General features: G+C 54.9%; 3 protein-coding genes across 3 annotated transcripts; 2 read left to right on the top strand and 1 right to left on the bottom strand.

Moving 5' to 3' along the window:
* The first annotated feature begins 4511 nt into the window (after positions 1–4511).
* Nxph4 (neurexophilin 4) lies at positions 4512–13045 on the top strand. Its single transcript, XM_042699101.1, has 2 exons — positions 4512–4568; positions 12143–13045. The coding sequence occupies exons 1-2, from the start codon at positions 4512–4514 to the stop codon at positions 13004–13006; spliced, it is 921 nt and encodes a 306-aa protein (XP_042555035.1). The 3' UTR covers positions 13007–13045.
* A 3441-nt stretch (positions 13046–16486) lies between these two features.
* Positions 16487–22260, top strand: Shmt2 (serine hydroxymethyltransferase 2). Its single transcript, XM_042698866.1, has 12 exons — positions 16487–16607; positions 17588–17785; positions 18260–18339; positions 18505–18705; positions 18963–19044; positions 19155–19277; positions 19400–19539; positions 20114–20279; positions 21055–21154; positions 21249–21404; positions 21491–21598; positions 21731–22260. Exons 1-12 carry the CDS (start codon positions 16575–16577, stop codon positions 21856–21858), a joined length of 1515 nt encoding a protein of 504 aa, XP_042554800.1. The 5' UTR covers positions 16487–16574; the 3' UTR covers positions 21859–22260.
* Positions 22261–22386: 126 nt separating this feature from the next.
* Ndufa4l2 (NDUFA4 mitochondrial complex associated like 2) lies at positions 22387–24579 on the bottom strand. The gene is made up of 4 exons (XM_042698867.1): positions 24501–24579; positions 24083–24171; positions 23231–23291; positions 22387–23107 (listed from the first exon to the last, which is right to left on the bottom strand). The coding sequence occupies exons 1-4, from the start codon at positions 24555–24557 to the stop codon at positions 23051–23053; spliced, it is 264 nt and encodes an 87-aa protein (XP_042554801.1). The 5' UTR covers positions 24558–24579; the 3' UTR covers positions 22387–23050.

Below are 24579 nucleotides of genomic sequence, written 5' to 3'. Positions count from 1 at the left end.
TATGTGAGTGAGCAAGCGAGCACAGTATTATCTTTTTTCCATTCTCCTCCTTCCTGCCTGCTCCTCAGCAACCCTCCCCCATGCTGCCTTGAGAGGGGGGTGCAGGAGGGCTCTGGGGGCCCCTGCAACTCAGAGCCTACCTCCTGCCTTCCCACCAAAACATCCCCTCCCCCCCCCCCCCCCCCCCCGGAAAGCTGGTGGTGCAGCCTCCCACTGTACAAGACACTTTGTCAAGGCTCTCCCCTCTCACCCCTTCCACCCCTCCCCCAGATCCCTGGGGGGAATCGTTCTGGGGAGGGATCGTTCTCTGCTGCCCTGTCTGGAAGACTTGGCTCTGGCTAAGGTAGAAAGGAAAGAATGGAGGTTTTTAGTTTTTCTTGGGGGAAGACACCCCCAAGGCCAGCTACCTGTGTAGGGGCACCTCTGAGATGGCCATGCTCAATATCCCTTCCAGACAGGCCCTCTCCTCACCCGTGCCCCATGCCATGGTTCCTGGGGCTGGTGACTTTGGTAATAGTCCCCCAGCCTCTCCTCCCCTGGGGGGCCAGGAGGAGGTGGGGCCCACTACAGAAGGGCAAGAGGGCAGCCCCGTTTTGGGGACGTGAACGTTTTAATAATTTTTGCTGAATTCCTTTACAACTAAATAACACAGATATTGTTATAAATAAAATTGTAAAAAAAGAAAAAAAAAGAAAAGATAAGAAAAAAAAACAACAAGCCACTGTGTCTTGAGCTTTTTGGTACTGGGGCTGTGCTTGCCTACTTCAGCCACCAGAGGGAGTGCTGCTCTGTGCTGTAGGCTGACCCAAGAGTCTCCAGATCTCCAGAACTCCCTTCTCCTCAAGCCCCCCCCCCCCCAACCCCTTTGTATCTTGCTATGGCAGTAGAAGCTGGTGGCCCTTAGTTGACTTGGTAGGGAGGACCTGCTTCTCCTGATGACCTAGTATGGATGACTTCACCTCTTTAGATCTGTTCCCTCTGGCTCTAAGACACTAACTTGGAGATCTGCATCATCACTTCTATTGAATGTTCCAGTCCCCTACCATGAGAAATCCCACCTGAAGAAATAATACCTTGGGTCACAAAGGTTTTCCAGGCCTTCAGGATGGTCCCCTATGGCTTTCTCTGCCCAAGTGTGTCCTGGAAAGTAGACATCTCACATCACTGAGACTAATGAGATGCCCGAGGGAAAAATCCTGGTTATGGGCGTGGAGAGCTATTGTGAAGGAAAGCCGGGGAGACCAGTTTGCCAGGCCCACTGACTTCCCACAGATCCAGCTCACAGGCCACTTCAGACATTCCCAGGAGTTGATAGAAAAAGACAGAGACCGTGCAAATTGTCCCAGGTCTACTAACTCCTGCCAGAGAGGGGAATCTCTTTAGGTCCCAATGCTTTTTGCAGTATCCAGGACTGAAAGAGGGCTAGAAGCCCACTCTTCCCAGAAGGGCAAATATGAGCCCAGGGAGGATGAAGATCTCTCATCCCACTCCCAAAGGGCCAGTACTGCCTTTCATTCCCCCTCCCTCGGTAATTCAGCTTCCCCTGTATATTCTTTCCTGGCTTCCTCCTTCCTTGTGGAAGCTTCCCCTCTTTCTTATTCCTGAGTCCTATCTCCAACGTCACCCTCCAAGAAAATTCTGAGATCTTCTCCTGCGGTTCTGGCTACTGAAAATCCCCAATTCCCTGTGGTGAGCAATCCTGATGGGAGAGAAAAGAAAAAAAACTAAAGGGTGTCCTTGTTGCCTCCTGCGTGATGGGCCTTGTGCTGATCTGGCCACCAGGTGGCGTCTGCACTCCTGTGCTCATTCTGAAGCCTAGCTAGACCCCTCCTCAACACACTAATTATGTACCTGCCAGAGGCCCCCAGCCCAGTCCCTCACTTCCTTCCCTGGGGCTATTTTGCCACAACTCTTCTGCACTCTGCCAACCAGCTCCTCTCCCTCCTCCCCAGTGCCTGTCTGTTCCTCACCACCAGCAGTTCCACTCCCTCTACCTCTCCCTCTGCCAGCCAATGCATCTGGCGCCCCTGGGGAGCCACTGATTCTCTGCTTGTCACCTCAAGATCCTAAGCAGAGCAGGAAGGGCCCCCAGCTATGGCCTCTAAGGACAGCTCTTTGGTTATCATCTCTCTTGCTAGCCAGGACTGATTAGAAAATAGTCCAGCAGGAGGCAGCATCCCAAATAATCCACCGAGCACGGTAGGAGGAGGCCCAAGGGACCACAAAGAGACTGGACAGGGTTGAGGGTAGAGATGGTTGCAGATGGAATCAAAGGTAGAGATTTGGAGAGAGGAGACAGATGTGTGTGTGTGTGTGTGTGTGTGTGTGTGTGTGTGTGTGTGTGTGTAAAACAGGAGGCAGAATGGGGTAACCTGAGACTAGCAGTGGGTCAGACCTTCTAAAGATCAGGACTGGGGCTGGGAAGGTGGTTCAGTGGTAGAATGTTTACCTAGCATGCATGAAGCCCTGGGTTTGATTCCTCAGTACCACATACATAGAAAAAGCTGGAAGTGGCGTTGTAGCTCAAGTGGTAGCATGCTAGCTTTGAGCAAAAGAAACTCAGGGACAGTACCTAGGCCCTGGATTCACAAGCCCCAGGATTGGCAAAAATAAAAAATAAAATCAGGACCTTGGTGGTGGGCTTCTGCCCTGGACATCCTAGACCTAGGGGTAACCACTACACTCTGCCCAAGTACCTCTGTGCTAGAGCTCATGCAACCAAGACTCTGGTTGGAGCCCTCTAGATTGTACACTTCTGACCCTACCTGCCTTTCTCTTCCCTGCCCTAAGTGCACGAGTCCCAGCTTTCTGTCTTCTGTGTCTCTGGATGTCACACTGTCTGCCTGTATCCCCATCCTTTCTCTTACCCTTTTTGGTCTATCACACTTCAAATGTGCCTGCTTCTTTGCATATGCCTTGGCTTGTCTTTTAGATTGCCAGTGTCAGTGCCAGCATATACCTGTGTGTGTGTGTGTGTGTGTGTGTGTGTGTGTGTGTGTGCGCTGAGGCAAGGTGGGAGAGTACTCTAACTATCTGGCTGGTTGTGCTAGTCTGGGTGTGCAAGCATGCACTTGGCTCTGCCAGTGTGCTCTTGGGTGTGTATAAACCAAGCATGTCCACCTGTGTGTGTTTGAGTGCCTCTAGGTGTGCACCTGTCACTGCATGCTGGTCTTTTTTTATGAATGTATTTTGAATGTATTTTGCCCTGCATGCATTTAACTCTGCAGTGCCTAGGGGATCGGTGAGTGTGGGTGTGCCTGGAGGTGAGTGTGGGTTTGTGTCTTAGGGTGTGGGTTTTCCCTCTATCTCTGCTTGTCACTATCTCTTGCTGTCTAGGTGTTGGTCGTGCCACAACCTTAGCCTCGGCCTCATTCAATGCATAGCAACAGCTGACAGCTGAAGACTCCCCAGGCAGGGAAGAGGGAGACTAGCGGGAGGAGGGAGCTGATGAAGAACAGCCTCTAGGATAGGAACTGAGACAGGACTGGAGCTGCGGACAGAGACAAGGACAGAGGCAGACAGGGAAGGGGACAAGGATCAAGAAGAGCTGGTGGTGAAAGATGGGACAGTGGGAGGGAAGGAAGAGAGATTGCACCAAGATGCTGGGCAGGTGGCACTGCTAGAGAGACTTCCTGCCCAGCCCCCACACAGGGCCCCCCCGAACCCCACAGGGGTCAGCAGTAAGGGGTTATGGGACAAAGGTGTTCAGGTCGGTCTGGCCGAGGGGTCTGGAAATGACAGAGGTGCCAGGAGGTGGAGAAGAGGGCGGCAGGCGCCGTTTGTCAGTTCTATTGACAGACGTGATGGGGTTTCCGTCCGTGATCAATGATTCTCATCTCCCGGCCGAATGAGCCGCGGGGCGCCCATCCATCCCCGTCAGCGCCGCGCGGTGGCAGTCGCCCGAGGCCCCGCCCGTCCTCACCTCGGCTCCTGCCCTGCTCCTGCCCTGGGACCCACCTTAGCCTGGAGCAAAGAAAAGGCCAGCGCACAGATGCACTCTGGCCCTACCGCGCCACCGAGCTGGGCCGGGCTCCTGCACCCCGGTGCCCCCTCCACGGGCGAAGCCCTGGAGCCTCGAGCCCACGCCCTGCCCCACTCCTCCCCGGTGCACCGACCTGGCCTCGGCCGAGCGTCGCCCGGGAGCCCCACAGCCCTCTCCGCTTCACACCTGGGCCAGGGGCGTGTCTAGGGCGTGCCGGGTGAAAGTCACCTTCGGTGCCCCCCGCTGGGCGGGAGGGGGCGCGCGGGGCGCGGCCGGGATTGGAGCTCCACGGAGCCCCGCCCCCCCCGCCCGCCCGAGTCAGACCCAACTTTCTCCCCCGCCCGCGCCCCGCCCCCAGCGCCGCGCTCCGCTCCTCTCGCTCAGTCCGCGGGCCGCGCCGCCCGCTCCCGCCGCTCCGCCAGGCACCCCACCGATCCGCAGCCCGGAGACCCGCGCCCCGCGCCCGGCCCGGCCCGGCCCGGCCCGCTCCAGGATCCGCCCTGCCCGATCCTCTCGGCCGCCCGGGAAGATGCGGCTGCTCCCGGAATGGTTCTTCTTGCTCTTTGGCCCGTGGCTCCTTAGGAAGGTAAGGGTGGTAGGGTGGAGGCACGAGCGCGGGGGGCCCAGAGTGCGAGGGGCTCGGTGCGCCCGCCCCGCCCCCGGCTCCAAGCGTCCCAACTTTACGCGGCGTGGGGGACGAGGACAGACAGACTGCCCGCTTCAGGACGGGCACTCTCCCAATACAAGTTGGCTAAGGGTTGAAGAAGGGGGTGCCGGGTGGAGCCCCCGCTCGGATCCGGCTTCGGGAGCGGCGGGGGAGGAGAGGAAGCGCGACCCGCGAGTGCGCCAGACAGAGCGGGAGTGCGAGACAGACAGACAAGCCAGCAGGGTGTCAGCCTTGCCTTTCCGCGCCAACCCCGCTCGCCTTCCTCGCTGTCTGTCCTTCTACCCCTCACCTCCGCCTTGCCATTTCTCTTCTCTGCACTTGTCACAATGCCAGGTAGGCTGTGTTCGGAGTATACACGGCCGGGGTACACTCACGCGCGCACACACACGGACCCACACAGACACGGCTGAACTTGGCTACAATCTCCCATCGCTTTTCCCGCGGAGACACCGTCTCCCCTGCACAACCTCACAGACACACCCCCTCTGGTGCCCCGCTGATGGAAGGTGTAGTCTGGAAGGGGAGTCTCTCCTCCTTGCCCCCCCCTCTTTCGGCCTCTTTCCCTGAGGTTCCTGGGTGAGGACTCAGAGGCTAAGGGGCCCAGACTTGATCCTGTGCTTCTGGATCCGGAAGCTTCAGCCCCATGTACACGATGTGCTCCTATGTGCTCGTGGGGAGCGTGTGTGGGTCAATAGGAGCACCCTTGTGCCCACACACGTGTCCAGGGAGGCCAAGCTCGGGAGTTTAGCACTGGGGCCTAGGGTGCATATGTGTGCTTATGTGCCATGGAGATGTTGCCTTTGCGTGGGGGCCAGTGCCTGCTTCACAGTGTAATCATCTGCAGGTGCCCTGGTATGTGCCCCGAAATGGGGGGGGGGGGGTCTAGGCTCTGGCCCTGATCTCCACCTATCAGCCTCCTTTGCCCAAGGCTTCCCTGTTCTCTGTACCTCAATGGTGACCTATCTAATTTGGAGGCAAGGAGGTGTCTCTTGAAGCCTTCACTTCTTTCATCCTCAATGTCCAGCACCTAAGAGCCTGGAAGAGGTTTAGCCCCTGCCCCAACCTTGGATCTCTCCCTGCCCAGCCCAGGTGTCCTCTACAACTCCAGTAGGGCGGCGGCTGGCCAAGCAAGCTAGCTGTAAGATAGAGCTCCTGATTCTCCCAGACCATCTAGTGACCTTGAGGGGCTGGGAGATGGGCAGAAGAGACCCTCCCAGGAAAACTGCTTCCATTGGCAGAAGCTTCTTTGGGACTTGCACTCTACCCTGAGAGGACTGTGAAAGGGGGTCAGGCCCACCACCAGCATATGTGAAGGCCTGAGGTCAAGAAGAGGGAGGGATGGCACTTCCCTAGTCCTCCTTCCTGCTCACCCCGCTTTCCTCTCCATTCTTACACACACACCAAATAAACTCCCCCGTGGACAGATCTGGTTTAATTTCCTTTGCCCCCTGAAGGGGAATGAAACATCTGGCAGAGACTTGAGGGAGAGTGAGCATGAGGATATGAGCGATGGGATCTATCCGAGTGTTTGAGCTGCAGCTGTGGGGCCTCCGAGTTGGAGTCAGCGGGCAGGGGGGGGGGGGAGCCTTATCTGCCATTTAGTCCAGCTTGTGTGCATGTGAGAATCTGTGTTTATGTGTGATGTGTGCGCACACACTGTGGAGTGTGTGAATACATAAAACTGTGCATGGAGAAGTATGTGAAAGAGACATATTTGTGTATCCAAATATCTATCTGTGCATGCATATGTACACTTATGAGTAGGGTGTGTGTTCATGAGTAGAGCTCAGGGTCTTTGGTGTACTTACCTGGAGGGGCACAGATGTTATCTACATATGAGTCTGGGGTTTATAATCTATGTGCTTGTGGTTTTGAGTGTGGGCAGGGGGTTGTGAATCTCCAGATGTGTTTATATATATCTGAATATGGCAAGTGTGTGTGTGTGTCTGGGTGTGTTGTCTGGGTGTGAGTATTCAAGGATACCTCTGTGCCAGCATGAGAGTGGGCGAAAGGCAATGCTGACTCTAGGTGAGAGGCTTGTGGCAACAGTTTACAGGGCAGCAATTTGGAAAGCCTTAATCATCAATGCTACCAGACCAGCCTTCTTCTACAGCCTCTTTCTCCTTGCTCTAGGTTCCTGGTCTCCTCTCAGAGGCAGAACTGTTGGCTTTGCCTGCCCTTGGGGTTCTGGCCTCTGGGCCAGCCAAGCTGCTTCAGGATCTTTCCAATACTGTGGCCTATACCTTTCCCTTTCTGTCTCCCTCACCCTTTGCCAAAGCAGCTGCCTATTGGGAGAAGCAGCAGGCGATCAATAGTCACTAATCACTAATCACTAATTACTAATTAGCTGAGGGAGGGCAGGGACAGAGCCTCGTGGGACCTTTCATCTCTATCCTGCCTCAGGGAAGAATTAGGTGCAAGCCAGTCTCCATGTAGCTAACTACAACCAGCCAGTGCCTTCCACCTCCTTACCCTTTTCAAGCCCCCTAGCTAATCTCTGGCCGGGTCACTTAGGCACGCACAACCTGGGCTAGGACCCAGAGATGCTGGTGAGGATTTGGGGGTAATCAGGGGCTGCAGCTGGGCCAGGGAAGGGGTGGGTTACTGTGATGGTTCCCTTGGGGCTGAGCCTGCAGCTGAAGCCCCTCATTTTGAATGGAGGAAGGCATTTTTGGAAAGAGTTTAGAAGGTATGGGTTGGCGTGGGTGAAGCACTAGAAGTCTGGGGCAAGGGCAAGAAGGGTTATAGGGATCAGGGACCCTGTTATTGGGAAGAGGAATGACAATCCTTGAAAACCAGCAGGTAAGCCTCAGGGTCAGCAATGGAGTAATTGGCAGGGAGATGGGAACTTTGAGCCCAGCCCCAGTAACTAAAGGTGGGTGTAACTGTGAGGCACTGGGTAAGCAGGGTAGCCAGGTATTGAAGAGTGGTCCTAGGACTGGGGGGCAAGAGGGAGTTGCAGATTTTGTGGTAGAGAGAGGGGAATGGGGGGGCGGTGGAGAGCAGGGAGTGTGGCCTTGAGCGCTGGAAATTGGAGAGTCTCCCCCCCCCTTCTCCCCCGCTTACCCCTCCTCCACCTCCACCCCGCCCACTCCCCCTCCGGCTCCAGCTTCGGGAAATTACATCTCCGCTTCACGGTCCCCCCCCCCCCACCGCGCCCTGGAGCTGGCGCCTTTATAGGCACATTTATTGCAATAATAAAGTGAGGCGCGGGGCGGGGGGCGGGGGGCAGCCGTTCCCGGGGGGACTGCGCCGGCTCTAGGAAGCAGGGAAATAAAATAAAATAAAATAAAATCAAAATTCAGATAACGGTGAGCCTTGCACGGCAGGCCGCCAGCAGGCGGGCAGGCGGGGCTGAGGAGGAGGGGGCCCCAGGCCCAAGGGCACAGCCCACCCTATCACGAGGCCCCCACCTCGGCTTGCCTGTAGTAGGGTCTACACCAAGGTACCTTCACATACACATGCATGGCCCCCTCCCAAAGCTTGACCTGTCTGATATGCGGCCTTTTCCTCTGGCCTGCCTCTCATACTTACTCTCAGCTCCTGTCTCTGCCCAAGCCTTGTCCCCCATCTCCTATCCCGCTCCTCACTGGCTTCCTCCATCCCCATCTGCTGCTTCTCTGTTTTCATCATCATCCCATTTCTGCCTCATAACCATTCTTCCTCCTCCATTTCTGTTCTGCTCCATCCTGTGCCCATCACCATCTCCTAGTCCCTGTTCATCTTCATTCCTGCCCATCCCTCACCCACGATTCCCACCCCCTTTTTAGCTCCCATTTTTCTAGCCCCCATCTTCATCCTTCTAGTCCCTTCCTCATCAGCATCCATGTCTCAGTGCCCACTGTCTGTCCACCATTTTTGATCTCCTCCTCCATGTCCCTACGTCTACCTTGGCTTCATTATCTCTTAGCCCCATACCCCCCAGTTCCCAATCACAGTCCCCTCCATTTTTGTCCCAATCCTCACCTCAGCGCATCCTGTCCACCCACCTCTGTCCTCAGCCCCATCTCTATCCCTGGTTCCCAGCCAGCTTCACCTCGCCCTGACTGCGGTGTCCTCCTCGCTTCTTCTAAGTGCAGGGATTCAGTATGCTCTTCTCTCCCTTCCCCAGCCCAGACCTAAGGGTCCTCTCCCCTAGCCAACCTGAGCGTTCTACCTGACCTACAGCAGGAGAGAAACAATCAACGAGTCTGGAGGCCCTGGGAACGTGCACCCTGCAATGCGGCTGGGGGGCCAGACAGCTGGATCCTCCACCACCCCCCCCCCCCGCCCCATTCCTAGCAGTCCCATTCCCAAAGAGCCTTCGCCTCCCCTCCTCAGTGGAGTTTGTTTGGCAGCAAGAGATGGCCTCAACTCCCCTCAGGTGCGTGGGCCTGCTGCCTCGGGGGCAAATCACTCCTGGCTCAGCTCCCTGCCTGCATGGGCCTGGAGGAGCCTGCCTAAGCAAACCACCCCCCCCCCCCAGCCACCACACACCTCCGCCCTCCTCTGACAGCCAGCCGAGCTAGCCTCTCCCCTTTGCAAATGTCACCGCACCCAATTAGCTTAATTAAACCAGCTCTGAGGCGAGGGAGACCCCTCCTCGGACTACACCCTGCTCCAACCCTTAGCAATGTGGGGAGGAGGGAGGATTGGGTTCTGCAAAGAGGAGCTCCCTTACCACCTTCTCCCCCACCCACACCGCTGGAGACAGACTACCTGAAGGACAGTGGGAGAGAGAGCCACCTTAGAGAGACAGACATAAAAGGGGGGGGGGGAGCCAGAATCCTGGAGGCTGGAAATTAGAGGCAGAGACTAAAAGACAGAACAAGATGGAAAGAAAAGTAGGGGGGGGATGAAAGAAACACAGAGAGAGAGAGAGGGGGGGGGTGGAAAAACAGCAAAAGAGGTAGAGCAAGAGAGGGAGAGGGAGAGAGCTGGAGCGATCAAGGAAGCCAGAGGGAGGATTTTATTTTATTTTATTCCATGTTCCCATTTCTCGGCTCGTTTCCTCTCAGAGTCTCGCCCCTCCCTGTCTGAGCGCTCCCCCCAAGGTCGCCTCCCCCAACTCTTCTCTTTTATCTTCCTTGTCTCCAGTAGCGGGTAGGGGTGCAAGTGTCCAAAGCCTAGGGATTTGCCAGGATCACAGAGGCAGAGACAGCAATTTATCTGGGATCAGGGGTGGGGTGGGGGATATCCTGGCACCTCTTCCTGTCCTGCCAAACCTCATTTCCTCCACAGTCCCTACCTCTGAGGAGTCCATGAGCTGATCAGCCCTGGCCAGGTGCTAGGCTGGGTGCAAAACTTAGGGATTGTGAGGATGGGCTGGGAAGTAGTGGCTTGAAGGCATTTGGGGTCTAGGTGAGAGGTGGCTTAGGGAGAGGCCAGGTTCTAGTACTTTCCTGGAAAGAGAGGTGTTAGGTCCAGAGTAGTGAGGTTAGAGGTTGGAGTGTAACAACCAGACTTTCAGTTTTTAAACCCTTGCCCCCTTCCTTTTCCAGTGCCCTTCCTGGGCTCATCCACCTGCTGGGGACCCTTTCTCCCACTGCCTGTTCTCTGCTACCTCTTCCTCCAGCCCTATTCAGGCCCACCCTCCCCAGTGTTAGATGCCAGCTGAGGCTTGTCTGTCAGACTCAATCACTCTTGCCATCCCCACCTCCCTCACCTGGGCTGGGAGGAGGACTGGATGGGAGGAGGAAAGAGGGGGGCGATAAATATGTATGATGAGCGGGTGGTGGCAGCATTAATAACCCAGGATCGCAGCGCTGCAGGGACCCGGCCCAGGCGGGTAGAGATTCTAGCCCAGTAGCTTGGCTCTGCAGTTGAGTCCCATCTCCTGTGAACACAGAGGATGCACACACAGTGTAGGTAATGTGCAAACAGAGGGGGCACCCATGCTGCCAGGCCTCTCAGCTATCCAAAGCTCAATCTACAGGGCAGAATGGTCTCCCCAGAGACCATTCACATGTGTATGTGTGTGTATGTGTGTGTGTGTGTGCGAGAACAGAGCACACTTGTTCTGTTACTGTGGATACACCCACTTTAGAAAAAGCCTGATATATGGACAGTGGATGATGGGGACTCACAAAGGAAAAGTGACACCTCTAGACACTAGCACACAGCCACATTCATACTGCTCTACACAGGCACGCAACGACCTAGTCACGAAGACACAGCAACCACAAATGACCCCCAGCCTCACTCAGATGAACACAGACACAGGGCATGCTCACATGCAGCCAATCCAGACACAGACACATAGCCACCACACACACGTGTACACACACACACACACCGATATGCAACCACCACAAGCAAGCACACACAAATGCATGCACACACATGCCTGGCCTCCTCACAGTGCTATGCATAGATGCACAGCAACACAAAATCACTCTAGCCCCACACACAATCATCACAGGCAGACATCTGTGTATTAGCTACACCAGGCAGAAGATGTAGCGTGACTCTGTGAAGACAGACACACATCATTCCAGGCTAACAGAAACACAAGCATCCCAGACCGACATGCACAGAACTGCCTTTCCCACAAGACCTGCGTGCAGCCAGGGCCACACGGAACAGCACCAGCACGCCGAGGCTAGCACAAGCTGACTGACACACTGTGACACGCTCCGCTCCACTCCCTCCCGCTCCCCGCTCCGGCGGCATCTCCATATTTCTTCCTTTCGCGCGCACTCTCCCAGTCTCCTTCACTCCCGGCTACCCCCCTCTTCTGTCCCCCAGATAATTGATGGCCCGGGCCTGGCCCGGCTGCTCCCGCCTCTCGATCCATCTTGTACTTGCGTCCGCGCTGTCTCCCCGATCCGCCGCCACCTGAGACACGAGGAGACGGGGCGGGCGGGGCGGCTCCTCTGGGCCCCTCGGAGCTCAGGGAAGGGCCGCACTACAGAAGGGATGTTGGGGTCCAGGGAAGGGTACCCCTGCCTCCCCCAGGTCTCAACCCACGGCCTGAACTCTGCTCCCCAGCTCAGCTGGGTTTCAGCGGCGCTTCCCCTGGCTGAGGTGGGGGTTCGAGTTTTGGCAGAGCCGGGAAGCCGTGGCTTTCACGTGGCTGGATGCTGAGATGGCCAGGACCTCGCTTGTCCAACACAGCGAGCCTTCCCACGCCATTCCCGGGAACTATCCCCGGGCCCAGACTAGGGAAGAGGAAGCTGAGATCCGCCTCCTCCCCTCGGCCACACCCACACTGGCTTTGGCTTTGGGGCCCGCAAGGGAGCTCTAGAAAATGCAAGGCTTATCGGGCCATTTCGCAGACGTAGCCCCTGAGGTCCAGACAGATGAAGTGACTTGGCCAAGATGGATCGATCAGAGCTTGCACGGGTTGCAGAGTTGCAGGTCTACTCCAGTGCCGGCTGCAGACCCGCGCGCGTTCCCACTGGGTTTCCCAGCAGCCGTCTGGAGGGCGGGTTACTGGCTGGGGCTTGGGGAGGGGGATGTCCAGGCTACCCACTCCAGCGGTCTCTCTTTCCTCCCTCTCTCTTTCCACATAGGCTGTCGGTGGCCAAATAGCGGAGTCTGGAAGATCACAGTACCTGGAGCTGCGCTCCGCCACGTCCGGAGGGGGCACCCCGGGCCAACAGCTCCCAGCGCCCCGCTCTCCCGAGGGCCTGGGCACGGCCCGAGCCTGGAGCTGGTCCTGGCCCGCTAACCACACGGGGGCGCTGGCCAAGGCCGGGAAGGCTGGGGAGCTGCCGGCGCAGCGCACCAAGAGAAAGCCGTCTATCAAAGCGGCCCGCGCCAAAAAGATCTTCGGCTGGGGGGACTTTTACTTTCGGGTGCATACCCTCAAGTTCTCGCTGCTGGTGACCGGCAAGATCGTGGATCACGTGAACGGTACCTTCAGTGTGTATTTCCGTCACAATTCGTCCAGCCTGGGCAACCTCAGTGTCAGTATCGTGCCGCCCTCCAAGCGGGTGGAGTTCGGGGGCGTGTGGCTGCCTGGGCCGGCCCCCCACCCTCTGCAGTCTACGCTGGCCCTGGAGGGAGTTCTCCCTGGGTTGGGACCCCCTTTGGGGATGGCGGCAGCGGGGCCGGGGCTTGGGGGTACTCTTGGGGGCGCACTGGCAGGTTCGCTTGGGGGCGCACTGGGGGTACCCGGGGCCAAAGAATCCCGCGCTTTCAATTGCCACGTGGAGTATGAGAAGACAAACCGAGCCCGCAAGCACCGTCCGTGCCTGTACGACCCGTCTCAGGTGTGCTTCACCGAGCACACGCAGAGCCAGGCCGCCTGGCTCTGCGCCAAACCCTTCAAAGTCATCTGTATCTTCGTCTCCTTCCTCAGCTTTGACTACAAACTGGTGCAGAAGGTGTGCCCAGACTATAACTTCCAGAGTGAGCACCCCTATTTTGGATAGCACCCCTTGCCCAGGCCCTGAGCTTTCCCCACCACCTCCCAACCTTGCTAGGTGGGACCCCCTCCCAGTTACCCCATCGTCCCTGTGGCTTGTGTCCACTCCAACTGTTTGGCCGAGGGGCACAGCCCTCCTGGGCATTCCCAGTCTAGGTGGTTCCTCTTTTCCTGATGGAGTGCCCAAGAAGCTGCGGTAGTCCTCCCAGAAAACAGCACAGCCCCGGAATAGATGGGGCTCAGAGGCTGTCCCAAGGTAATCTATGTCCACACTGGATCCCCTTTCTGTGCCCAATGCTGGGCTGGGCATTCCCTTTGCCCTGAGCTTTAATGATGCTTGGCCTGGCACCCTTATCCTGCTCTGTCTCTCTCCCCTCCCCAAGCACTTATCCTGCTCCTCCTACCTGAGTAAAAACTGCAGAGGCCTAAAAGCCCCCCCCCTTCTGTCCCTTGCTGCCTGTCATCAGCCCGCTGTTCTGCCCAACCTGGCTGAAGCAGAACACCTGCTCAGGGGCCTCAGCCCAGCCCCTCCACTCTGCCCACCTCCCTGCGGTCCCTGCAGTCCAGTTCCACCTGCTCTCTCCCGCTGCTTCCTCTTGGTGATTTTTTTTTAATGCCAAAACAGACAGGAAAGGGAACAAAATAAAGTGAAATCCAATATGCGTCTGTGTGAGACCTTTGTAGCAAAGAGGGGGGCAGGTGTGGGCTTCTGTCTGGTAGAAGCAGGGCCAGGCCTGCTGGTTTGCAGGGAAACTGAGGCAGAGACTGACTAGAACCAGCACCTTGAAAGCTGTGTAAGATGGGATCCAAGAGTGCTGAGCCTCACTCCGAGGAGAGCCAAGGGAAGATAAAAATTAGACCTGAGCAGGGACTTCCAGTGGTCTCTCTGGGTCCACTTGAGGAAGGAGGTATAAGTCCTTGAATGGGATGAAAATGCAGTGACAGCGTAGGCAGAGCGCTGACAACCTGCTAAGCTCCGTAGGGCTGGAGGAAGGCGGCTGGTTGGGAGGGAAGGGGAACGGTGTTTGCAGCATCTGGAGTCATCGATCTTCCTTTTCCTTCCTAATTTCGTGGGCGCTGAGTTTGCAGACGGATGAGGGAGGGAGGGAGGATTGGGATAAGAAGGTGGGGGAGGGGACCGGTGCCTGTTTGGAGGGGGGGGGGCATCACTGCTGTTAGCCGCTGGCAAACAGCCCCCTTCAGCCAGCTGCCCACCCTCTCCAGCCCGCCTCCAGCTCCCTCCTGCAGCCTTGGCTGCTAATTTTATCCGCCCCCAACCCTGGCCCGGGCGTTAATTGGCTGCAGCTTCATTAACAGTTCTCAGCTCAGCAGCCCCCCTCCCCTTGGGACCCCCTGACTGGGGCTAGGGAGGGGGTTGCCGACAAGCTGAGGCACAGAGAGAGGACTCCCCTTCAGCCAGCCTTCTTCCCTTGGAGTCCCAGGTCTAGGTGCCCAGTGGGAGAGGGTAACACTCCCCAGGGGCTTGCCCACTGCCTCTAGCCTGACCCTGAGTCAGAGATGGGTCTGCCTCAGACATGCCTGGGAGTGAAAAGTCGGTGAGCAAAATATAAATACCCGCTGGCTGGCCGTGTTGGAATAAATAACAGGATCGAGTGAAGGGAAGAGAGTGATGGGAATGGTTCCGGATTAGAAATGGGAAAAACAAGAATGCCAAAGTCCCCTGGCCTAGGGTCTATTGCTGGAAACACCCAAGAAAAGCTGAAGTGAGAGTGGGAAAGAAGACAAAGCTGAGGAGGGACTTCTAAGGCCTAGTATGAGAGCTGGGTGGGAATTACTGGAATGAACAAGTAAGCTTATTTGGGCCTCAGTTTCATCACTTGTAAAACTACAATAGCATAGCATGCATGTGTGGGGATTTCCAGCACTCCCCAATCTGATAAAACACAGGCAATGGAGGTTAAATGAGATGTTGCATGTGATCCTGTATCTTTCCATGGATGGTCCTCCTCTTCCTGTCTCATAGCCCTGCCTCCTCCAAGGCCAGCTCCTCCCTCTGTCTTTTTATCCATGGGGACATCTAAGAGAGAGGAAGGTGTCCTTGCCTGTTGAATTTTGTCACCTGTTCACCTCTTCAGGTCCTAACAATCAATGAGGACTTCTTGTAGGGCATGCCTGGCATGAAGTAGGAGCTCTATATAAGCTGTTAAATGAATAATTACGTAATGCACAGCAATGGTTCTAAAAAACACTATCAGAATCATCAAGGTTTGATTGGGTAACTTTGAGATTCATTGGATTAGAATCTCTAAAAAGATTTTATTTGGAAATCTTCTGGGAGGGTCAATGAGTCTCTCCCTCAGAGTTCACCCAAGATGTGGCAAGGCTAAAAGAAAGATCAGTTCCAAGTATCTACAGCCTGCAGGTATAGAGAGAACTCAAAGACTTCTAGGATCCCCAGTAACTCCTAACAAAAGGCAACAAGAGAAGGGGGACCTCACTGCTCTCAGCTGAGGAAGAGAGGGTCCTGGAGAAAGCAGGTTTGTGATCTGGAGAAAGGAGGACAATCTATAGAAGAAGTTCATACGCAAGATCTCATTTAATCCCCAAAATAATAAAAGTCTTTTACTATGATTTTACAAGTGAACAAAATAACCAGGCTCAAGTCTGTAATCATAGCTACTCAGGAGTCTGAGATCTAAGAATCACTGTTCAAGGCCAACCTAGGCAGAAAAATCCATGGGATTCTTATCTCCAATTGACTGCAAAAAGCCTAAAGTGGAGGTGTGGCTCAAGTGTGGTAAAGGGGTAACCTTGAGCAAAAAGGCTAATGGAAAAAACCTTCTCTCTGAGTTCAACCCCCAGTACTGGCACACACACACACACACACACACACACACACACACACACCAACCACAGAGGAAATTAGCCCAAATAAACTAATTTGCTGTAGTCCTAGAGTGACTATATCATAGCTTTCTTTTTCTTTTCTCTTTCTCTCTCTCTCTCTCTTTCTTTTTTGTTTTTTAGTATAGTGGATTGAATTCAGGACCTGGAATTTGCTCCACCAGTTTTTGTTTTTTTTTTTAATCACTTGACACGAGTCACACCTCCAGTCCTACTTTTTTCTGATTATTTTAGATTTGCAGATTTTTCTGTTTGGGCTGGCTTGAGATAAAGATCCTCCAGATCTCAGCCTCCTGAGTAACTAGGATTACTGACATGAGCCACGGTAGCCTTCTATCTTGTATGAGAATCGCAGTATCTCCCTGGGAAGCTAATAATATTAGTCTATTGCTGCTCAATACAAGCTTATCTGGGGACAACTGACAGGAAAAAGAAAACCTGAAAACCTTCAGGATAGAAGAATCCTAGATCTCTTTTCTTTCAGAGAAGGTTCTCTAACCCTGGCTACAGATGCAGAAATGAGGCAGAAGAAAACTACCATTCCCGGGAGGCCATCAAGGGGCCTCACTGCGCATGCGCAGGTCCCTCCTCTAGTCGGGAGCGTCTCGTGGCGTTCTTCTCGCGCATGCGATCTGGGATTGGTGCGCTTCCGTCCCGTTGCTTCTCGGATCTGGAGTTGGTGGCCGGACCTCTTGTGATCTCGGGTAGCGATGCTGCCTTTCTCTTTGCTTTGGGCGGCTCGGGTAAGAATACAGGTTCCGGAGGTTGGATGAACAGTGGAAAGTTCCTCTTCCTATCTTTGTAGTTCCCATTTACAAACTCTGGGGCTCTCCTACGTCTTTCACTGCACGTGCTCAGGTGTCTCAGGATGCTGATGGGTAACTAGGGGATCCGTCGGACTCCTGGGTGCACATGGGGGATGAACTGGGGCCCCAGCTCTGGCCATCAGACGTCCCAGAGCTTCGTGACCGCCCATTTCACGTGGCATCAGGGGAGAGGACCAAGCCAGATGCCTAGAGGACCCTGTGTTGGCAGGGCGTGGAGAAGGAGCTGGCTTCCCGGCTTCCACTCTCAAGTTGAGCTTTTCCCGCCATCTCTGGGACATGCAGATGGTGTAACCGAGCCTCCCTGCTTTGCTGAGGCAGGGGTCCAATGGCAGTGTGGGCTGAAAGGGTGGCAGGGCTATGGGGGAGGGCGGGTACAGGATATGGGTTTTGGCTTCCCTGCCTTCCCCATCTCTATGCCCGACACCTTCTTCCTGGGGACTGCTGAAGCTCCATTTCCTGTGCTGTAGAAACTAACTCTATGGTTTATCACCATAATCTCCTGGGCTAGCTGTTTATGAAGGCCCTTTACAGAGTCACTTTTGGGGGGGGGGGGGGGTAGCGTTGCAGGGCTGGTCTGAAATCTCAGCATCTCCCCTGAATTTGGGAGATGTGGGGCTTCTGGAAGACAAGCCTGAGGAGGGGGGAGTAGATGGGGGAGGGGAGGCAGAGGAGATTCTGAGCCAAGGTGAGTGGAGCAATTCAGAACTTACCCCTTGGACATTGATCTCAACCTTGGCTTTAGCAATGCCTTTGAAAGGTGGACGTGGGGTGGGGTTAACTGGAACAGGCTGACCAGAAACAGGCCAGAGGGCCCTGTCCATAAGCATGGCTGAGGGTAAATGGGAGACTTTCTCTGGACAATTTCTATTTGACTTTGGCCTTTTCTGCCTCTCTAGCCTGTGCGGAGATGTGGTCAGCTGGTACAGATGGCAACTCGGGCTCAGCACATCGAAGCAGCCCAGACTCAGACCCGGGAAACAACTGGAGGCTGGACAGGGCAGGAGCGTCTGTCAGACAGTGATCCTGAAATGTGGGAGCTACTGCAGGGGGAAAAGGACAGGCAGTGTCGTGGCCTGGAGCTCATTGCTTCAGAGGTGAGACCTGGGGGCAAGGCGTGAGTCAGCATGGGTTACAGGAAGTAAGAAGTCATGTTTCTCCACATTTCCCTTTCACATTCAAGACATTCCTGCAGGGCCTATGCCCTCTGGTTGTACTATTGTTCTGTCCTATGAAGGCAAGACCAGTTCAGTTTATGGGGTTAGGGAACTTCCAGGGTCCCTAAAGTGTCATCTCTTCCCTCCCTCCCAAGAAGAAAGAGGAGCTTGGACACACAGGTCTTAGTGCACAGGTGGCATTTCTAGGAATTCCCGTCATGGCAGCTGAGATTCTAAGTATGCTGTCTAAGAATGCCCCACACCTGGCAAGAGGAAACAGAGCTTTTTGTGCAGCTTGGCTTCCTCCCCCACCCCCACCCCCAACTGCAGCCTGTGAGCTCTGGAAGGGTGGGGCTGTGGGGTTCCAGGAGAGGGGACTCAATGACTTCTGACATTACCCCCCCACCACCCCAGAACTTCTGCAGCCGAGCTGTGCTGGAGGCCCTGGGGTCCTGTCTGAACAACAAGTACTCGGAGGGTTATCCTGGCAAGAGGTGAGGGCTAGACCAGAGGGCTGGAGGGCAACATCAGGGATGGTGCTCCCAGCGGTGGTAGCTTCCTGTACCATACCAGTGTTCATGGAGCAGTGGCCATCCCAGTCCTGTGCCACTGGTTGGGAACCCTTTCTTCGTGCTCTTATGTGCTCTTCTCCATGGCAGATACTATGGGGGAGCAGAGGTAGTGGATAAAATCGAACTGTTATGCCAGCGCCGGGCCTTGGAAGCCTTTGACTTGGATCCTGCACAATGGGGAGTGAATGTCCAGCCCTATTCAGGGTCCCCTGCTAATCTAGCTGCCTATACAGCCCTTTTGCGGCCTCATGACCGGATTATGGGGCTGGACCTGCCCGACGGGGGCCAGTGAGTATGAATGGGATGGATGTTGGGTGTGGTGGATAGTAATGACATGAGGAAGGAGTTATTTATTGGGTACCTGCCATGTTGTATGCAGATGGATCTTGCACGTTTTTAGATGTGACCACCACAGAATGAACAGAGCAATGAGAGCGGGGCAAACTAGGGCCATTGTTCTAGGAGACAGAGACCAGTGCAGCTGGGCAGGAAGTGCATGGTCAGTGTGGGTTATTTCACTCTGGGGCCTTCTTCTTACTTCATAGTCTCACCCATGGCTATATGTCTGATGTCAAGCGGATCTCTATCACATCCATCTTCTTCGAGTCTATGCCCTATAAGCTCAATGTAAGTACTCTTGGACCTGGGAGGTGGCTGCTTAGTCCAGGGTGTTCCTTTCCTGGATAGCCCATAGAATCTGCCATCTTAGGGCTTTAGCTGTTTGTCTGTCTGCCCAGCCCCAAACTGGCCTCATTGACTATGATCAGCTGGCGTTGACTGCTCGGCTTTTCCGACCTCGACTCATTATAGCTGGTACCAGTGCCTATGCTCGCCTCATTGACTACGCCAGAATGAGAGAGGTTGGTGGGAGACTGTAATCCTGGACCTTCCTGGGGTGTGGGGGAGGGGAGGAGGAGGGCAGCCTTGGGTTATGCATGTCTGGGATTTTCCCTAGCTGAGGCCTATAACTACATCCATCCAGGTGTGTGATGAGGTCAAGGCATACCTCCTGGCAGATATGGCCCACATCAGTGGCTTAGTGGCTGCCAAGGTGATCCCTTCACCTTTCAAGTATGCTGACATTGTCACTACCACCACTCACAAGACTCTTCGAGGGGCCAGGTAAGGTTCCCCTGAGGTCAGGCCCTGCCTTTCTCCACTTTCATGTCCTATTCTTGGGCGCATTGTTGGGCTGGATTTTTTTTTTTGTCAGCCCTGGGGCTTGAACTCTGAGCCTGGGCGCTGTCCCTCAGCTCTTCAGCTCAAGGCGAGCACTCTACCACTTGAGCTTCAGCGCCACTTCCGGTTTTCTGGTGGTTTATTGGAGATAGGAGTCTCATGGTCTCTCCTGCCTGGGCTGGCTTTGAACCTCCATCCTCAGATCTCAGTCTCCTGAGTAGCTAGGATTACAGGCGTGAGCCACCAGCGCCCGGCTGTTGGGCTGGATTTGAGAGAAGTTCATCCCCACCTGTAGACTAAAAGCTTCTACTCAGACTGTGACAGTTCTCTTTCTCTCGCCCATGGTAGCCATTCCTTGGCCGGGGAGTTGGGAGTGGAGTGAGGGACTGGAATCCAGTGCATCACACAACTGAAAGACCCTGAGAGCTCTTGAGGGCCCAAGCCACCCATCTTCCTGTTTCTGTATTCCTGGTCCTATATTTTTAGCTTAGATTCTCACTACCCACCTTTCACACAGGTCAGGGCTCATCTTCTATCGGAAGGGAGTACAGACTGTGGACCCCAAGACTGGCCGGGAGATCCCTTACACATTTGAGGACCGAATCAATTTTGCTGTGTTCCCGTCCCTGCAGGGGGGGCCTCACAATCACGCCATTGCTGCAGTAGCTGTGGCCCTTAAGCAGGTTGGAGCGTCTGCCCTTGGGAGGGGGGTGGGGCGTTGGCCCAGAAGCTGGCTTGCTTGCTCTCTCATGCATGCTTGCTTCCTTTTCTTTTCTTTTCTCTTTTCTTTTCTTCCTTCCTTCCTTCCTTTCTTTCTTTTTCTTTCCCTTCCTTCCTTCCTTCCTTCCTTTCCTGCTTCCTTCCTTCCTGTCCTGGGACTTGAACTCAGAGCCTAAGCACTGTCCTTTGCTAAGGCAAGCCACAGCACCTCTTGTGGCTTTTTTTTTTTTTTTCAGTTGGTCATAGGGCTTGAACTCTTGGCCTGGGCCTGGGCCTGGGCCTGGGCTGGATGTGAGTCCTGAGCTCTTCAGCTCAAGGCTGAAGCCTTGAAGCTCTGGTCTTTTCTGTATATATGGTACTGAGGAATTGAACCTGGGGCTTCATGCATGCTAGGGCAAGCATTCTACCACTAGGACACATTCCCAGCCCCACTTGTGGCTCTTTGGTGGTTAAATTGGAGATAAGAGTCTCATGGATTTTCCCTGCCCAGGCTGGCTTTGAATTACAATCCTCAGATTTTAGCCTCTTGAGTAGCTAGGATTATAGTGTAGTCACCAGCATCCAGCCTGGTCCAGAGACTTTCTATTTTGTACCTTGTTAACTAAGGTTGATTGAAGGAAAGTGAACGGGAAGTATCCAGGCTGGGATCGTGGAACCATGCTGGGTGTCAGGGGCAGTTGAGACACAGCAGGATGTATACCAGGCTTGAGATCGCAAGTGCTGCTGTCTCATCTCTAGGTCTGCACCCCCATGTTCCGGGAGTACTCCCTGCAGGTGTTAAAGAATGCTCGAGCCATGGCTGATGCCCTGCTAAAGCGAGGCTACTCGCTGGTGTCTGGTGAGCCAGGGGGTGGGTGATTGCTTTTCCACACTCAGGCAAAGGTTCAGAGCCTATTATTTCCTCATTACTGACCCTTCTGCTCCCCAATTAGGTGGCACTGACAACCACCTGGTGCTGGTAGACCTTCGGCCCAAGGGCCTAGATGGAGCTCGTGCTGAGCGGGTACTGGAGCTTATATCCATCACTGCCAACAAGAACACATGTCCTGGAGACCGAAGTGCCATTACCCCTGGGGGCCTGCGGCTTGGTGAGACCTGCGTTTGAGGAGGTTCCCACACTGTGGCTACCCCATGACCTTGGCCATGCTAATCCTGTCATTTGCCTCTGCCCTAGGGGCCCCAGCCTTGACTTCTCGGCAGTTCCGTGAGGATGACTTTCGGAGAGTTGTGGACTTTATCGATGAAGGGGTCAAGATTGGCTTGGAGGTGAAGAGCAAGACCGGTGAGTGAGTCAGGAAGATCTCTCCCATCACGGTCCACCCACTGTCCACTCCCTATGCTGGGTGATCACTGGGTGATCTGCCTAGAGTTCTGACCAGTTTTTATTGTTCTTTCCTTCCTCACCTCTTTTTAGCCAAGCTCCAGGATTTCAAATCTTTCCTGCTCAAGGACCCAGAAACAAGTCAGCGTCTGGCCAAGCTCAGGCAACAGGTGGAGCAGTTTGCCAGGGCTTTCCCCATGCCTGGTTTTGATGAACATTGAAAGCACCTGGGAATCAAGAGCCACAGATGGGAAGTCATTTTCCTTCCTGCCTACCTGGGCCAGGGCAAAGGGACAGCATTTGCCTTTCTATTTTTTGGTGTGGGGGGGTGAAGGCCTCTCACTTACATCCAGGTATAGTCCCTCTTCCCAGAATTTGTAGCTGAGTTTTGTTTTCTAACTGGACTTTAGAAGGACATCAGCTTTCTGCCCTATCCTTCTGCCATTTTCTCAGTTTTAGGCACTCTTATTCTTTCTCGCCAAGGAAGAGTTACCCTGCTGAGCCGGAGAATGGGGTGGGGGGTTAGTTACCCTCCTTCCTGTTTTTATCTAATAAAATGCTAACCTGCCCCCCCCCATTTCTATTACTCTGGGAGGGGTCCCCTGGGCTAGCTGGTGATTTGACTCCTCAACGTGTGTGTGTATTTCTCTTTTCCTCCCACCACCACCACAAGGACCCCCGGGGCTGCAGCCGCCTCTCTCTGTCTCTGATCAGAGCCGACACCAGACGTGATTAGCAGGCGCAGCAAATTCAATTTGTTAAATGAAATTGTATTTTGCCCACGGCTGCTTCTGTTTGATCCCCAGGGACATATGGGGAGCAAGGGAGGGGAGGGGTAGGGAGTAGCATGGGGGGAGGCCCAGGTGCGAGGCGGGAGGTGTCACTGGCAGGCAGTAGCAGGCTTGGACAGGGGAGGGTGCCTGGCAGAGGTGCCCTATCCTGGGCAGACTGGGCTGTCAGGACGAGCCCAGTCGAGCCTGGGCAGCACCGCCCCTAGGCGGTTTCCAGAGCTTGAGTTAACGTGAGGCCTGCCACGTCTCTTGGCACTCTGAGGCCCGCTTGCTGTTGGCACACGTTGGTCACGCTCAACACGTATCCCTGTGCCACACCCTGCAAGGTTCTGGTAAGAAGGCAGAAGGGCTGGCTTGAGCCTTTTGGGTCTACCCCAGCTGCTCTCTGTCTTCTTGACCACCCTTCCCTTCCCCCACATGGGACTGGAGCCACAGGTCAGAGGTGCTTCCGCTGAGAGCAGGGGAGAAGGGTGGGGGTGGAGCTACCTCCCCTCTGCGTGGGAATCCGGCCTATGTAAGCAGAAGCTGGCTGGGAAGGGTGGCTGGATTGATGCTGTGGGGTCTGGGCAGAGAATGCAATAAGAAACGACTTGGTGGTTTACATGGAACAGCCCAGCCTGGCTTAGAAGTCTGGCCGGTCCTTCTTCAGCTTCTTGTAGTCAGTGGAAACTGCAAGGAACTAAGAGGGAAAGGAGGTTTGCATGAGGACCCATGCCTTCCTTTGCTCTCACTGGGCGGGCAGGGGAGAGCCAGGGATCAGGAGGGGAGTGGATGGGAGCATCCTAGATCCACCAGGTGGTACCTTGTATTGGTCATTGGGGCTCAAGCGGTTCCAGGGTTCTGGGTTGTTCTTTCGGTCCCAGCTGTGGAGGGTAGAGGAGGATTAATGTCTTCCCTCTGGGAGCCAAGACTGACTATGAAATGAACTCTGAGGTCCAGCCAGGGTCTCTGCTTCCCACCCTCGTACCGCCTCCCACCCCCACCCCTGGTCTCCCGTGCCAGAGGGCCCATATCCCAGAGATTGACAGAGGAGGGGGCATGTTAGCAGGTACTGACAAGCTAGACAAGAAGCTTGTCATCATTGTCAGCGTGGGGCCTAATGATGGAATGACAGCCTTGCCTGGGGACGCTCACCCGTTTCTTGACACCCTAAGTTAACCCCTCAGTGAGTTGTGGGACTAGCAGAGATCTGAGAGACAGGTTGCTGGTTCAAATTCAAACAATGTGTAGGTTCATAGGTATGCTTTTTGCTTATCAAAGAATTCCCCCCTCCCATCCCTGCTGCTTCCAGCAAGAAGTCTCAGTGCCACCCAAAACCCCAAGGCCCTCTTTGTAGCTCCTGCATCCCAGGCTGCTTCTGGGTGCAGATAGAGGTACCCAAAAGCCCGAGGCAGCCTGCAGAGCTGTGTCGCTATGGCAACCAGGCTGGGAGCTACAGGGATTCCTAGCCCTGAACCCACCAAGCCACCAAGGAATGGGCCAGGTGGGCTGAAGTAGGTTTCCCAGATCAGGAACCAGCTCCAGACTCAACATGCCAGATGATATAGCAGGAGGAGACATGGGGTCTGATGACCCCTACTAGCACACCTATCCCTACCATTTATTCCTAAGAGGTCTATTCCACCCTTGATTGTATCCCAAGCCCAGTCTTTACCAGACATCTGGACTGCGCAGAGCGAGTCGCAGCAAGTAGAGTGCAGCACTGCCCATGCCCAGGCCAATGAAGCCGATCATCGGGATGAGCTGTAGGAAGACCAAGGGCATGTCAGTACCCTCCTTACAATACCCACTTGCCATTTCAAGTTTTTCTGCCCGCCCGTCCTTCCCCCACCCAAGGTCTAATGCACCCCTCCGTTCTGTGAGAGGTATCCTGGAACCTACAACTACAGTTTCCCACATAATCTCCCTTGCCCTATGGCAATACTGTCCAAAGTGCATTCCTAGAACAGTGACATATAGCAAGAACGAAGGTGCTAGGTGAGGAGTGGGAGAACTGAGCTTTGCTCAGGACTCTTGGGAATTTGAGGAGTGGGGCAGCAAGAGAGGAGTTAGAATCTGAGGGTTCAACTCACCCCTGGATGTCTTTTGATCTGCCGATAGAAGCGAGCCCCTAAACTGGTTCCTGCCATCTTGCCTTTCCAGTGTCTGACC

Source organism: Dipodomys spectabilis, unplaced genomic scaffold (assembly GCF_019054845.1).
Source record: "Dipodomys spectabilis isolate Male_0828 unplaced genomic scaffold, ASM1905484v1 ptg000234l, whole genome shotgun sequence".
In the NCBI taxonomy this organism is placed as follows: domain Eukaryota; kingdom Metazoa; phylum Chordata; class Mammalia; order Rodentia; family Heteromyidae; genus Dipodomys; species Dipodomys spectabilis.
Note: the sequence above shows the minus strand (reverse complement) of the source record. Positions and strands in the feature narration are given on the sequence as shown.

Bases quoted from the DNA above. Each gene is read 5' to 3' on its own strand.
- Nxph4 (XM_042699101.1), top strand. From the start codon at position 4,512: ATGCGGCTGCTCCCGGAATGGTTCTTCTTGCTCTTTGGCCCGTGGCTC. The intron at 4,569-12,142 runs GTAAGGGTGGTA...CTTTCCACATAG, and splicing joins GCCCGTGGCTCCTTAGGAAG to GCTGTCGGTGGCCAAATAGC.
- Shmt2 (XM_042698866.1), top strand. From the start codon at position 16,575: ATGCTGCCTTTCTCTTTGCTTTGGGCGGCTCGG. The intron at 19,045-19,154 runs GTAAGTACTCTT...CTGTCTGCCCAG, and splicing joins CTATGCCCTATAAGCTCAAT to CCCCAAACTGGCCTCATTGA. The intron at 21,599-21,730 runs GTGAGTGAGTCA...ACCTCTTTTTAG, and splicing joins GGAGGTGAAGAGCAAGACCG to CCAAGCTCCAGGATTTCAAA.
- Ndufa4l2 (XM_042698867.1), bottom strand. From the start codon at position 24,557: ATGGCAGGAACCAGTTTAGGGGCTCGCTTCTATCGGCAGATCAAAAGA. The intron at 24,172-24,500 runs GTGAGTTGAACC...GTCTTCCTACAG, and splicing joins AGATCAAAAGACATCCAGGG to CTCATCCCGATGATCGGCTT. The intron at 23,292-24,082 runs GTAAAGACTGGG...TACCCTCCACAG, and splicing joins CTGCGCAGTCCAGATGTCTG to CTGGGACCGAAAGAACAACC.